This window comes from Pelophylax lessonae (genome assembly GCF_965119305.1).
Source record: "Pelophylax lessonae genome assembly, chromosome: 12".
In the NCBI taxonomy this organism is placed as follows: Eukaryota; Metazoa; Chordata; class Amphibia; order Anura; family Ranidae; genus Pelophylax; species Pelophylax lessonae.
In genome coordinates, this window is record NC_138779.1 from 114,831,032 (window position 1) to 114,846,338 (window position 15,307).

At 42.9% G+C, this 15,307-nt stretch overlaps 2 protein-coding genes across 2 annotated transcripts in view; both read left to right on the plus strand.

The window, feature by feature from the left end:
* LOC309567750 (sulfotransferase 2B1-like) overlaps window positions 1-292 on the plus strand; it is a 98,738-nt gene extending 98,446 nt beyond the window's left edge. The window contains exon 7 of the mRNA XM_082273196.1: window positions 176-292. Within this exon, the coding sequence (XP_082129322.1) occupies window positions 176-279 (104 nt within the window). The 3' untranslated portion in view covers window positions 280-292. The remainder of the gene's footprint in view (window positions 1-175) is intronic.
* Window positions 293-11,448: 11,156 nt separating this feature from the next.
* The window catches only part of LOC309568905 (uncharacterized protein), a gene marked incomplete at both ends in the record, with an annotated part of 20,858 nt that continues 16,999 nt past the window's right edge, over window positions 11,449-15,307 (plus strand). Inside the window, one exon of the mRNA XM_082274681.1 lies at window positions 11,449-11,565. Within this exon, the coding sequence (XP_082130807.1) occupies window positions 11,449-11,565 (117 nt within the window). The remainder of the gene's footprint in view (window positions 11,566-15,307) is intronic.

Here is a 15,307-nt window from a genome sequence, read left to right on the forward strand (position 1 = left end):
GCAAAGCGCAGTCGCACTTAGTGCTTTGAAAAGAGACAAGCACATGGTATAGATGTGCTTTGTTCAGATTTTATGTCTGAGGTTTGCAAACACTTTAACTCAACTCCTCAGGTTTTAAATGACTGGGGAGCTATAACAATAAACATTTTTTTATTAATCTTTTGTCTTATATTAGGTATCTCCGGAGATCACAAGAATCACTTTACACCGGCTCAAGAAGAAGAGTTCGACAGGATTTACAAGGAGGTCATGAAAGATGTTGACCTTGCTTTTATATAAAATGAATTTTATATGTTTAGCTATTTAATTGCAATTTTACAGGTACTGTACTCATACTAAGACAATGGGGGTGAGTTACTAAAGGCCACTTGGAGGTGCAGTTGCTTAAGATCTGAGGGGAAGCTCTGCTGATTTCTATTATCCAATCATGTGCAAGCAAAAATGCTGTTTTTATTTTTCTTGCATGTTCCCCTCAGATCTACAGTGACTGCACTTCCAAGTGCACTTACAGTGCATTTGTAGTGCAGAGTGGATTTGCCTTTAGTAAATAAACCCCAAAGTTCAATCATATACAAGAAACATTTAAAAAAAAATGATTTTTGATACCACATTGTTGGATGATTGAAGTGAAGATAGTTTTACCTCATATATTAAGCTATATAAACATTCACTTTGCTTACAAAATATTTTATTGGAAAGTCATATTGGAATAACAAAAAGATCAATACAACCGTATAGAGATCAATGTAGTAACGGTACAGTATACAAAAGTGAATTTGCATAGATTATACAAAGAACAAAGGATACAAAGTAGTCATGTAAGTGGATAAAGACATGTCAGGCAAATTAGATTATCTCAGATCACAGTGTTGACCACTAAGGTGGTGGGAAGTGAGGCATGGAAGTAGCTAACAGTTAAATTTATCCCATATGTCCCATTTAGTGTGGAAAACTGACATACTTCCATGAATTGAATGTAGCACTTTTTCTGTCATTTTGATGTTTTCCATTCTGGAGACCACCTGTTTCCAGGAGATCAGATCGGATCTCCAGTTGGAAGCCACCATCCATTGAACAGAAGACAACAGGGTGTAGAATAATTTGGATTTTTGGGAGGGGACCCCCCGAATGTTAGTATACAGAATGCACATGCTCGGGGTGAGGGAAATAACAGAATCAGCTATGATTGATAACAGTCGACTCACATTTTTCCAGATGGGCTGGAGATGGTTACACCCCCAAAATATGTGCATAAGAGTGCCCTCCTCGGAACATCCTCTGAAACACCTGGAAGAGACCGAGTCATAATATGAATGAAGCAGAGAGGGGGTAAGATACCACCTGGTAATCAATTTAATTGGTGTGTCTCTGCTTGTAGAAGACCTGGTACCGGCTCTCATATTTTTTATCATACATCTCCAGTCCAAAATGGAAAAGGAGGAGTTCAATTCTTCCTCCCATCTAAGCATGTACTTGTGCTTCTCCGGAAGAGAGGAATTATTGATATGGTTATATAACAGGGAAATTAGGCCCTTACCTCTAGGGAAGGAGCAACACACATTTTCAAAGGGGGTGAAGGGAGGGTGTAAAGTTAAGGAGTGGTTTGAGTTAAAGAAACCTCTAATGACCTCATAGTGGGCGCGTTCAGATTCTGGTAATTTATGTATCGCTAGGATTTGGTCAAAAGAGTAGAATACATTTCCCGTAGTAAGAGCCTTTAGGGAAACGAGGCCCTTCCGAATCCATGATCTAAGAAGATCTCTGTCTATGGGGAAAGACAGTGAGTCAACTTCTGACATGAAGGTTGCCATTGGGGAGATTTGTGAGAGCATGGAGCATGAATCTTTATATTTATGCCATAATTGAAGTAGATTATACACAAGTTTATTAGATTGAAGGTGGTTTTTGAGCATGTTAGGTGTTGACCAGAGACAAGCTGGCAACGAATATGGTGCAATAGAGGACCTCTCAAATGAGAGCCAGGGTATATCGTCCCCATCATAGTGCCAATGTACTATCTGTATATAGATAGTTGCCCGGTAATAGGACCACAAGTCAGGAAGACCCAACCCCCCTAGTTCTTGTGGTGCGTGAGAAACCTGTTTACCAAGCCTAGGTTTTCTACCATTCCACACAAACCTAGACAGCTCCCTCTGGAATTTCATAATGTGCGTTTTGGGTATCAACACCGGGAGTGCTCTAAAGAGAAAAAGGATTTTCGGGAGGATCACCATCCTTACTGCCGCCACTCTGCCCAGCAGCGAGATATGGTGAGAGGACCAAAATTGAAGTAGAGCTCCTAGTTTCTTAAACGTAGGGGGAAAGTTAGTAATGTATAGGGATTCAAAGTGGGGGGTAATTAATACGCCCAAGTATTTAAAGGATCCAGAACACCACGAGAAGGAAAAACTTTCTCTAATGGAAGTCTGCATCCAAGAAGGCATGTGCAGTGGCATTAGAGAGCATTTAGAGATATTGACACCCAAACCAGAGAGTGTTTGAAATTCAGCTAATTCAATTAGAACATGCGGTAAAGAGATATGTGGGTCTGACAAATATAAGAGGACGTCATCTGCATACAGACTAAGTTTATACTCATTATTTTCCTTGTTATAACCTTTAATCTTTTGATTCCTTCTAATTGCGCATGCCAAGGGCTCAATGGCAAGAGCAAATAACAGGGGGGAGAGGGGGCACCCCTGTCTTGTGCCCCTTTTGATAGGAAAAAAGTCAGAGTTACACCCCGGGATGCGGACTCTTGTTTGGGGAGAATCATACAAAGCCTTGAAACCATGAATAAACTTTTCTCCCAATCCATATTTTGGCATGAGGTTTTCCATATATTCCCAGCTGACATTATCAAAAGCTTTGTGAATATCTAAGCTGACTAAGCAGGTCGGTGGTTTTTTACGGTTTGCATCTTGAATAATGTTGGCCGTGAGTCTTATATTGTCTGTCAGTTGTCTTCCCGGTATGAAGCCGGTTTGGTCAGGCGCAATCAGTTTAGTTATGTGTTCTGCCAGCCGATTGGTCAGGAGTCTACCAAACAGTTTGAGATCATTATTCATGACCGAAATGGGTCGGAAGTTCTGCGGCAGTGTATGATCCTTTTCTGGTTTTGGGATAAGGGACATGTTTGCTAGAAGCATCTCGTTTGGAAAGCTACCACCCTGAAGGACATCATTAAAAAGCTTGGTTAATCTGGGGATGAGGGATTGGGCAAAGGTTTTATAATAAGTGGCTGAGAAGCCATCTGGGCCTGGGGCTGTTGAGGTTTTAAGGGATTTGATGATATGTGATATCTCTTCCTCTGTACAGGGGGCGTCGATCTTTTCCCTGTCTGTCTGAGAGAGGGCTGGGAAATCTAGTTTGTTGATCCAGGAATCAAATTTATTTGCTGGGAATGAAGAAGGATTGGATAATAGGTCTTTGTAAAATTTGGTGAAGACGTCAAGTACCTGTTTGGGATGAGAAACCACTTTGCCGTCAGATCTCCTTAGTTTGTAAACATGAGTAGACCTAACGTTCTGGGCTAGTTTCCTGGCAAACATAGATGAGGGAGAATTACTATATAAAATAAATCTGACCTTGGACCATCTAAGAGATTTCTCTGTGTCAGTGGTTAAAATCATATTTAAAGCTTGTCGTTTAGAGTCAATCTGATCTCTTAGAGCCTGAGATGGTGATTGATTGAATTGCAAGTACAAGCGGTCTAGGTCCTTAGTCAGTTGCGTAATGTCTGCTAATCTAGCTTTGTTACGGGCAGAGGCCAGGGCAATGATTCTACCTCTAATAACCGCTTTATGGGCAGTCCAAATAGTGGAAAACGGAGTCTCATCATTCTCATTAAGAGAAAAGTAGTCTTCCAAGGAGGAGGATATCTGGGAAATGAAGGTTGGGTCGTTCAGCAATGAGTCGTTTAGTCTCCAGTTATAGGTAGAGTCCATGAGGCCAATACACTTTGTTTCAAAGGAGACTATTTGGTAGTCTGACCATGGGCATGGGTGGATTTGAGCATCAGAAGAGCTTGCCAGAATAACTGGAGTGCAGAAAATGTAATCAAGCCTTGCTGAGCTGTCATGAGGGTGCGAGTAAAAAGTGTAAGATTTGATACCGACAATATGTGCCCTCCATACGTCCACTAACTGTAGGTCACTCAGCGAACGTGTCAGAAATTTAGGGAAAATTTTAGAGGATGGTAAAATTTTGCTCCTATCCAATGATGGGTGTGCCACTAAATTAAAATCCCCTCCAACTATCATGTGAGGAGATTCGAATTTCGCTAGGGTGTCTAAAAATTACTTAAAAAAAGCCGAAGGGGAGTTGTTTGGGGCATAAATTGAGGCTATAGTGACTTTTTTCCCATTCAGATTACCCCTCAGAATAAGGAATCTGCTCTCTGGGTCGCAGAAAGAGGAGGTGATGTCAAACATTATAGTGTTGCGAATAAAGATGGCTACCCCCCTAGTTTTGTTGCTATAAGTAGAGCATCTGAACTGTTGATATGTTTTATGAAAATATTTCGGGCTATTGGATTCAGCAAAGTGTGTCTCCTGCAGGAGAATAATATCCGCTCCCAACCGTTTGTAATGCCTGAAGGCTTTATGCCTCTTATTAGGGGGATTAAAACCCTGTACATTGTGTGATATCACTTTAAGACCCATACTGAATACCTGAGAAATCGCCTGGTGCATAGTCTAGGTTGGCATGTTGTGACAAAAAAAACCTGTACAGATGTCTTTCAACAACTAGAGATTCCTCAACCTGAAACAGTATATCTGTACTTGGTAGAAGGTTTAAGGCGCTGTTGCCCCGCCCAGGAGACCCCCCAAACAAGGAGGACCACGCTGTGCGGAGCCCCACCGCATGAGTAAACAAATTGATCAAATCATTAGACTTTCCTTTTTTAGTGCAAAACAGATTAAACAGCATGACAATGTAAAAAACATGTGAGAGAACAAATGACACATGTTCACCAAATGAAATTGGGGAATGGGAAGGAAAAAAAATACCCATCCATAAAATTAGGTAACCATGGACTATACCGTCCAATTTCTGCCCATGGAGATCCACAGCCAGACCATCCAGTCGCACAGAACCCATTGCGCATTCGGATGGGGTCGGGGTGGGGGTCGACACAGGCAGAATTGTGGGGACAAACCAGCGAGAGGGGAGAGAGAGGTAAAGTGAAGGCATAATATATATCATACCATACAACCAAAAAGGTCCTTGCCCACAGCATATTGTAAACCGGAATTATCAAAAATATTAATATAGGGCATCTCATCCTCAAAAAACAAAATAATGAAAGGAAGGCAGGACAGGTCGGCTTAACGCCTCACCAGTACAAACTCCGCATAAGGCACAGCCAACATGAAAGCAGAAAAACAAGCTTCAGCGAAATGGAGTCCATCAGTGGACCAACTTTTTCAGGGAGCCAGGGAAGAAAAAAGAAAAAGATTCCCTACCTCCCCTACCCTCCAAGGCAGGAGAAGAACTAGTGTTTTGATCGTTCAAAAATCAAGAATCATGTAGAACTAAATTGTTCCAACAGAGTTAGGTCAAATAGACGGGTCCCTGAAAGGGTTGAGACTTCGGCGACTGTCTCTTCTGGAGGCACGGGTAGACCAGATAGGTGAGGGCCTGGGAGTAATGTGCTGGTGTGATACAGGCTCTGCCGTGATGAGGCCCAATTTAATAAGAAGTTCCTTTCCCTCTGCTAGATTAAAGACCACATAGGTCGTGCCATTGTGTGGGACTGACAGTTTAAAGGGGAACCCCCATCTATAGCGGATCCTGGCGGCCTGCAGGACAGATGTAACCTCCTTCATCCTGCGTCTTTTATCCAAGGTGGCTTGGGAAATATCCGGGTATATCTGGATCCTTGTGCCCTCATAGATTATATTAGGGGTATTCCTAGAGGCTCGAAGGATGTCTTCCTTTATCAGAAAGTCCTTAAGGCACATGACAACGTCCCTCGTGGCTTATCTGGGGGGGGTTTTGGCCGAAGAGCTCTGTGAATCCTATCACATGTAAATGCTGAGGCTGGTTTATCTGGTAGAAGGTCCCCAAACAGTTTGAGGACTGCAGGAGTTAAGTCTGTAATGGTTTCAGGGAGACCTCTAAGGCGCAGATTGTTTCTGCGATTTCGATTGTCGAGATCTTCGACCTGGGATTGTAAGATCGAGTAATTATCTAAAAGTTGCTCAAAGTCCTTTCGCAGATCATTGTGAGCTATAGCATGCTCGTCATGTTTAGCCTCAAGCAGATCGGTGCGTCCCCCCAAAGCCGCTATCTCAGCCGTCAATGTGTTTGTGGATTTGTCAATCACTGATTGGAACTTTTCTGCTAACTTCTCATACACCGCAGCGAAGCCTGCATCCAAGTCGGCTTTTGTGACCGACTGAGAGTACTCACGATTAGTCGTGTGTGTTGCTGGAGTGGCTGGCGTGGCTGGTGGAGAAGCAGGATCCGGCTCTGGCGCGGGAGATCGTGCGGCGCCATCTTGGGCCATCTTAGATGTTTCCTTGGCCCGGAGCAGGTATGTGGTCAGGGAGCGTTTAGGAGGGCGGCCTCGCTGTCCTTTCTTGGTCGACGGCATGCACTGCTTCTCCTATGGGGGTGCGAGGTTTTTGCTGAACAAAATTCTGTTTTAAAAGCCCAGAGGAAGCCGTCTCTCTCTGTCCCCTCTGGCGGAGCTAAATTCCTAGCTTTCATCCAGCATCGCGCCGCGCATGCGCCCCAAACATTCACTTTGCAAAGTTAACATTGTTTAATTGTTTAGTAAATCAGCCCCATATCCCAATTCCAGCCTGATAAGGCAGTCTTAGACTCATTCCAGGGAATAAACTAAGCTTCCTGCACTATTATTGTGTATATACTGTATTGCAGGAAACTGTCAGAAGTGGTGTGCACCATATTAACAGAGCTGTTTCAGGTCAGATTCTATTTCAGAGTGAAATAGAAACGAGTGCAGGGTCTGTACCTGATCAACAGTGGGAATAGCGCAGATTTCCACATAGAAAACTGCCGCAGGTTCCCACCAAGTGCAACCCTGTCATATGGGCCATGAGCTGTAAGCAGGCCGCTCACACCCCCCTCTCTGCCCCCGCATTGACTACACTACACAAGCAGAGCATGCACAGGGTTAATACCCTCTTCCCCCCTCTGCTCTTAGCTGGGACAGCAGAGAGAACTTTGCTGGCAGCTCCTGCATCTTTTTGGTAAATAGGAGCAGCATTCTCTAAAGAAGAGCTGTACAAGCGTGTGCTTGTACAACTCTTTGTTAATCCCCCCCCCCCCCCCTCCCCATTTTATCCCAGTATGAGCCTAATAAATGTTCTGACAAGCAAAAAAAAAAAACATACCCAACACACATGCACTTAATCGACCCTTTAGATATGAGCTGATTGTCACCTGACCTAACCGAGGAAGGTCTGATCAAATGTCAATTATTTCTGTTGTTTGTGAGTTTAAATATCTATAGCCATCTTTTTTTTTAAGAACTGGTATTGAGATTTTTAACAGTTGGTATTGCTTACCCTTCCAGTGTATATTATGTATTTTGAAATGGTAAAATACTGTGGTATATACTGTATTATACAGTATATACAAATATATTTTTACAGGCGTATGCCATTAAGGAATAAATACCCTGCAAGTCATTTTGTAAAATAAACATGCATCTTTTTATGTTACACAGTACTTAAAAAAAGTAAAAGAAAATAAAGAAAATATGAAAAGATCAATTACTTGTCTTTTTTATTTTTTATCTCCCCTTCCCAGACATAAAGAAACTTTCTCCTCCCATCCCAGATGCATATTTACCTGAATAAAACAACAGTGGACTGCAAAAATCTTCAACATGTGGCTGACATCTTCCTTTCCCTGGCCCTTGCTTGTGCAGTTAATCCCCATAGACATTTATACAGTATCTCACAAAAGTGAGTACACCCCCAGTGCTGTATTTTGGCCTAGGCCAACAAGGCCCAGGCCTAGAGCGGCACTTTTTGAGGGGGCGGCGCCCCCATGAAAAAAAAAAACAGACCCATCCTTTAAATTCCGGCTCTGCTGTGCCTGCCTTCCGCGGCCACCTCCTGCACACATACAGTTCCTGGCGCGGCTTGCTATCGGCATATCGGCAGTATGTGGCAGTGGCGGACTGACCATTCAGGCCAGTAGGGGGCCCCATCATGATGAGCGGCTGAGGTGCGATAGTGGCAGATCCTCCTCCTCTGGTCAGTGTCCAGGAGCTTTCCCTAACCTGCACTGATAGCTCAGGCTCGGTGAGTGGGACAATGGCACCTATCGGCTCTCCTTCCCCCTGCTGACAGCCAGAGAAAGCATGCCGATCCCTGACCATCACAGCCACCTACATCCGACCACCTGGGAGCAGTTGCGGTGATAGTAGAGGAGCTCGGGGGAGAGGAAGGGGAGGAGTGAGCGGGCACACACATCATACATAGCATCAGGACTTACAGGTGAGGCTCTCTCTGTATGACTCCTGCTACAGCAGCAACTTTGCCCTCCAACTTTACTTCCCCTCTCTCTGTGTACTGTCTGCAGGTCTACATCTTCCCGGTAAGATGAGACAATCACACCCATCCCCCCCCCCTCTCTTCACCGTTTCCTGTTTGTTTTCTCTCCCCTCACATGTATCTTCACTGCTCACATCCTGCACCCTCCTGTCTAAGATCTGACCATTGCCATCACTGACTGTCTGCCTGACACCCTTTCCATCCCAGATTACTTGTTATCTCTTCTAGCAGCTCAGTTCATTATCTGCAGTCATTTAAGGTGGCTGTAGTAGGAATGAAATAAGGTCCACAGCCACCTTAAGAGCCAGTTCACACACATGCGATGACAGACATTGCATGTGATTCGGAGCGCACACTGCTCTACAAATCACATGCGATGTCTGTGCATTGAAAATTCAGCCATACAGTCTGTATGGCTGAATTTGCATTGCATTCGGACCAAAGTCACACAGGACCCTTTTTTGGTCCGCACCAGAATCAGTTCACATGGGTGTTCACACCTATCCGATCCAATCCATGTCCGAACTGACAGTTCGCACTGTGATATGTGAACTGACTGTGAGTCAAGTGTGATGCGGGAACCCGCAGTGGATTCGCAGGGTTCCCGCATCGCATATGTGTGAACCGGCACTAAATGACTGCAGATAATGTACTGAGCTGCTGAACAGTTGGAAGATATAAAAAGTCATCTTGGATGAAAAGGGTGTCAGGCAGTCAGTGTGTGTGTGTGTGTGAAAAAAGGTAAAATGAGCCTATGCGCTGACCATCAACCAGATGTAGTTAAAGATGAGAGATGATAAATAGAGTAAGAATAAATGGGATAAAAGGGGTTTATAGATTAGCAGCCATTTCTTAGCAGTGTCTCCACATACATATATGAAGGTAAGTAATAGAATAAAATTGGCGCTCAATCACCCCCAATATCGTAAAATCACAGGAATAAATAGTAAAAATTCTAAAACCAAGCAAAACAACTGCAAAAAAAGCAATACACAATCGTGGAAAATATATGTGATAATAATAACGTGCAAAAAGAATTGCAATAAATAAACAAGGAATAATAATGCAGTGAAATAATATCACAAAGTGATAAAGTGCATAGTGGAATGTGTATAATAACACAAATTGGTGTGAAAGAAAGGTGAAAAAAAGGTTTCACTGAAAAAAACAGTGATGGAAATAAATCATTTTATACGTAAATAAAGTGCACCGTGCTTCAAAGATCAGTCAAATCCAATAATGGAACAAAAAACATATGGGCTAATCCTACTATAAAAGTGATATGTGCACAATATAAAAAAAATCACAGTGGTGAGGAAGTGACAAAAAAAGTCAAATTAATAAAACAATCATGATACCCCAAAAAAATAATGGGTGAGATAAAAAAGAATAAAGGTATAAAAATGTGTAGAAAAAAGTTCATCAGTTCATACAGAACATCAAAGTTCATAAAGAAAGTGCTGGTGAGAAAATAATTCCAGAAGTGCAGGAAACTCCTTATAGTGCGGGAAACTGATTTAATCACTGTGGTGGTGAGCTAAATTCTAAAATGAGTAAAATGGCCGCTCACCTCCAAAACACTCAAAATGAGCGTTTGTACCAAAGGTAACAGGATCTCCACTGTAGAAATAGGGGTCCAGTGATGGTTCCTTTAAAACAAGAGGCTCCTCTGGTCCTTATTGGAAAGCCAGCAACAGCATCAAGGGGTAAAATCCTATGTAAGGTTTGAAGCTGCAGACAGAGCGTCCATTCTGGCTGATCAAGGGAGTTGGAGATTTTTATGCAAAATATTCTTGCAGCTTCATCGATAACACACCAATCATCACCATAGATGGAAGATAACGCTTCAATCTCATCAATCTCACTGTTTACAATTATCTGCAGAAGGTGCAGAAGTTGTCCATGTACCTACTGGTATTATAAAAAGATATTTTATTATATCTTTTCATGTGACAACACTGACGAAAATACACTTTGCTACAATGTAAAGTAGTGAGTGTACAGCTTGTATAACAGTGTAAATTTGCTGTCCCCTCAAAAAAACTCAACACACAGCCATTACTGTCTAAACCGCTGGCAACAAAAGTGAGTACACCCCTAAGTGGAAAATGTCCTAATCGGACCCATTAAGTCATTTTCCCTCCCTGGTGTCATGTGACTTATTAGTGTTACAGGGTCTCAGGTGTGAATGGGGAGCAGGTGTGTTATATTTGGTGTAATCGCTCTCACTCTCTCATACTGGTCACTGGAATTTCAACATGGCACCTCATGGCAAAGAACTCTCTGAGGATCTGAAAAAAAAGATAAGATAAAGATGGCCTAGGCTATAAGAAGATTCCCAAGACCCTGAAACTGAGCTGCAGCACGGTGGCCAAGACCATAAAGCGGTTTAACAGGACAGGACCCAGAAGAGTCCCCACTTTCCAGATTGCCTACCTGGCATGTTGGGTGTTGAGTAGGTTCGGCTCCTGGCATGTATGCAGAGGATGGAGTTTGCAAGGGATGGCCGCCGCCGCCATCTTGCTGAGTCCCGGCTCCATGTGGCCTATTGCCGATTTCCATTTTAGAGATCCGGGGAGCTTCTCTTCTGCGCCGGGTCATAGCCTAGTGTGTCTGTGGGCTTTCACCTCCCGGTCTGTACACTTGTGGTGTCTCTGGAGGTCCGTGTAGTGTTGCGGTCCCTGATGGCGAGCGGAGCTGTCAGTTCAAGCAGCCATTTACGGACTTTAACATACTGACAGACCCAGAATTAGACTCGTCAACACCTCCGAATGGCAGAAGAATCTCTCTCCAAGGAATACTACACAAGGAGGGTTTGTATGACGCATGGAAATGCCTTCATGCCTCAGAGAGAGACTACACATTCTACTCATCTAGACATCATACCTATTCCAGAATAGACATGTTTATCATGGATTGGCACCTCTTGGGCAAGACCACCTCGGCGGTTATCAAAGACATTACGTGGTCTGACCACGCCGTCATCGAGCTAACCGTTGACGAGGGGATCCCTAGAGGGGCTAACCCTGTATGGCACTGTAATGTCAGAAATTTACAATCCATTGTGTGTAGCACTCACTTATCCCAGGACCTGCGTGAATTTATCAAGATAAAGTCACCATCAGTCTTGTACCCTTGGATACTTTGGGGAGCTCATAAATCATATATGAGAGGAATCTGTATCCAACAAAACTCCAAATTAAGGAAAAAATATAACCAAAATCTAACTCGCACCCTAGCACAAATTCATGAACTATAAGTGAAAAACAAACAGAACTCACAACCTAACATAGCTAATGAACTGACCAGCCTTAGACATCAACTTTGCTCTTTACTTCTAGAAAAACACGATTTACCATTTAAAAAACTGAAATTAACCTATTACGCACAAGCGAATAAGGCAGGAAAAGTCTTAGCTTATCGACTAAAAGCCAAGCAAGCTAAATCCAGAATATCCCACCTAATCCACCCCCAATCCCCACATAAACTCACACATCCAAAATATATAGCAGATGAATTTGCAAATTATTACCATTCCCTTTATAACCTAGATTTGGACCCAGGAATTTGCAAACCCCCCAACGCCATCATATCTGACTTTTTAGACAAGCTTCATCTTCCCCATCTTACAGATTCACAACTATCTAAATTGAATGAACCCATTTCAACAGAAGAAATTCGTAAAACTATACTTGCACTCCCTCATGGCAAATCACCCGGCCCAGATGGTTTCCCTAGTAGTGAGTACTACAAAATTTTTCACCAAATTCTCACACCATATTGAGCTGACGTATATAACAAAGCAGTAGCAGTATCGTCTTTCCCCAAAGACATGCTTGAGGCTTATATAGTCACTATCCCCAAACCTGGGAAAGATACATCACTACCTAACCACTACCGCCCAATTTCCTTATTAAACACAGATCTAAAAATGTTTGCTAAGTTGTTGGCCAAACATCTGCAGAGTGTGATGCACACTCTGGTCCAAAAAGACCAGATGGGTTTCATACCCGGTAGACAAACATCCAATGCCACCAGAAGGATAATTAATATAATACACCTCCCTAAAATAAATCGAACGCCTTCTCTGCTTCTAACATTGGATGCAGAGAAGGTGTTCAACAGAAATAACTGGGAATATATGACTGCGACACTTGTCAAATTTGGTCTATCAGGGAATATATTATCGGCCATCCTTGCCTTGTACTCTCAACCCTCTGCCAGGGTATTCACATCGGGCAACCTTTCCAAATAATTCACCATTTAAAATGGGACCCCCTCTCCCCCTCCATCTTCAATCTCTCAATTGAACCCCTGGTTGAGGCCCTGAGAGCAGATACTAATGTCACAGGTTTTTCTACTGGAAAATTAGAACACAAAATCAATATTTTTGCGGACGATATAATTTTAATGCTAACCAAACCTGAAAAGTCACTACCCGCAGCCCACAGAATCCTAGATGAATTTAGCAAAATTTCCTACTACAAAATAAATCCTTCCAAATCCAGTGTTCTGGAGTTGGAAGTAGCGCCCAACATTAAACAACGCCTCTTGGACGAATGCCCCTTCCCATGGAGCACTGTTAACATACTCTACCTAAGAATACTCATTACCCCACAACCATCTGATCTCCTGCTATCTAACCTAAGTCTAACTAATACAAAAAATCTCAGAGGACCTTAAAAAATTTGAAAAAGTTGACATCTCCTGGAGAGCCAGGATGGCTACAATTAAAATGTGTATTCTCCCCCAAATACTCTATCTCTTTAGAACCCTTCCTGTCCCTATTACCAAAACAGATAACTGCCCTCACAAATATTCTTAAGGAAATATATTTGGGCAGGGAAAAAAGCCAGAATAGCCTTTGATATCCTTACAACACACAGATATATGGGAGGAGCTGGGCTACCAAACCTCGCAGCTTACTATTGGGCCACACGCATAGACCAGTTGAAACACTGGAACATAAAAAACGATTCCCCACTCTGAGCATCCATTGAAGAACATTTAGTTCCATCCAAAAATCTTAAATTGCTATTAATAAGTGACCTCTGGATTCCCTAGAACTGGGCCAAACTACCAATTACAATTAAATCATCCCTACAAGCCTGGAGAACTATCTCCAAATCCCAAGCAAACCTTGACCTTGACCAATCACACCCCCTTCCAATAGAAATAATACCAACTAAAATTTACAAACTAAATATTAAAAAACTTAAAGAATCTGGTATTCACTACATGAAGCAATTCTACAGAGAGAAAACACTAAAAACAAAGGAAGAGATAACTGAGGAATTTGGCTTACCCACTAACATATCCATATCTCTTTCAAAAATTCTATTGCTTTTATCCAAACACCCAATCTCAGAGATAATAACTAACTCCAAAACTTGGGAATTCATAAACTCAGGAAAACCAGAATTGAAAGGGATAACGCTTACGTACTCTATCCTTACCTCAGATGCATTAACTCAAAAATCACAATGTATGATCAAATGGGAAAAAACCCTCCATCAAACATTCACCATCCAACAATGGCAACACGCAATCAGGTCCACATACAAGTTCTCTCACTGCACTAACCACTGGGAGATGATGACCAAAATCATAAATAGATGGCACTATACTCCTTATAGACTAGCCAAATGGCACCCAACGTCTCGCCACTATGCTGGCGAGAATGTGGATAGATTGGAACCCTACAACATATACTTTGGGAATGTCCCTCCCTAACAAGTTTTTGGAACTCGGTATTCCAGTACATAGCATCCTGCACTGGAGTGTTGAGAACCCCTGCCATTGAAATGGCTCTTCTGAACCTAAACATAGATACCTATCCTATGACCTATAGACAAATGATCATTCACCTACTACTAGCTGCTAGAACTATAATATTAAGAAATTGGAAATCCACATTCATTCCGAATCTCTCAGATGTCATAAATTTAGATTCAGACCTAGTGTATATACCTTTAACCACTTCAATACAGGGCAATTTCACCCCCTTCCTGCCCAGGCCAATTTTCACCTTTTAGCGCTGTTGCATTTTGAATGACAATTGCGCGGTCATGCAACACTGTACCTAAACCAAATTTATGTAATTTCCCCCCAAAAAATAGAGCTCTCTTTTGGTGGTATTTGATCACCGCAAGGTTTTTTCTTTTTTGCTAAACAAATAAAAAAAAGACCGAAAAGTTTGAAAAGAAAAAAAGTTTTTTTGTTTATGTTATACAATTTTGTAAATAAATACGTTTTTTCCTGCACTGATGAGCACTGATGAGACTGCACTGACAGGCACTGATGGGGTGGCACTGATGGGTGGCACTGATATGCGGCACTGATAGGCGGCATTGATATGTGGCACTGATAGGTAGCACTGATATGCAGCATTGGTGGGCACTGATAGGCGGCACTGCTGGGCACTGATAGGCGGCATTGATGGGCACTGATAGGTGGCACTGATGGGCACTGATAGGTGGCACTGATAGGCACTAATGGGCACTGATAGGCGGCACTAGTGGGCACTGATGGGCACTGATAGGTGGCACTGATGGGCACTGATGGGCGGCACTGATGGGCACTAATGGGCACTGATAGGCGGCACTGGTGGGCAATAATGGGCAATGGTGGGTGGCACTGATAGATGGCAATGATGGGCACTGGTGGGCAGCATTGATGGGGAGGGCAATGGGGGGCTCCCTGAGCCCTGATTGCCGTCCCTGGTGGCCATAGTGGGCATCCCTGGGGTCATGGGTGGGCATCCCTGGGGT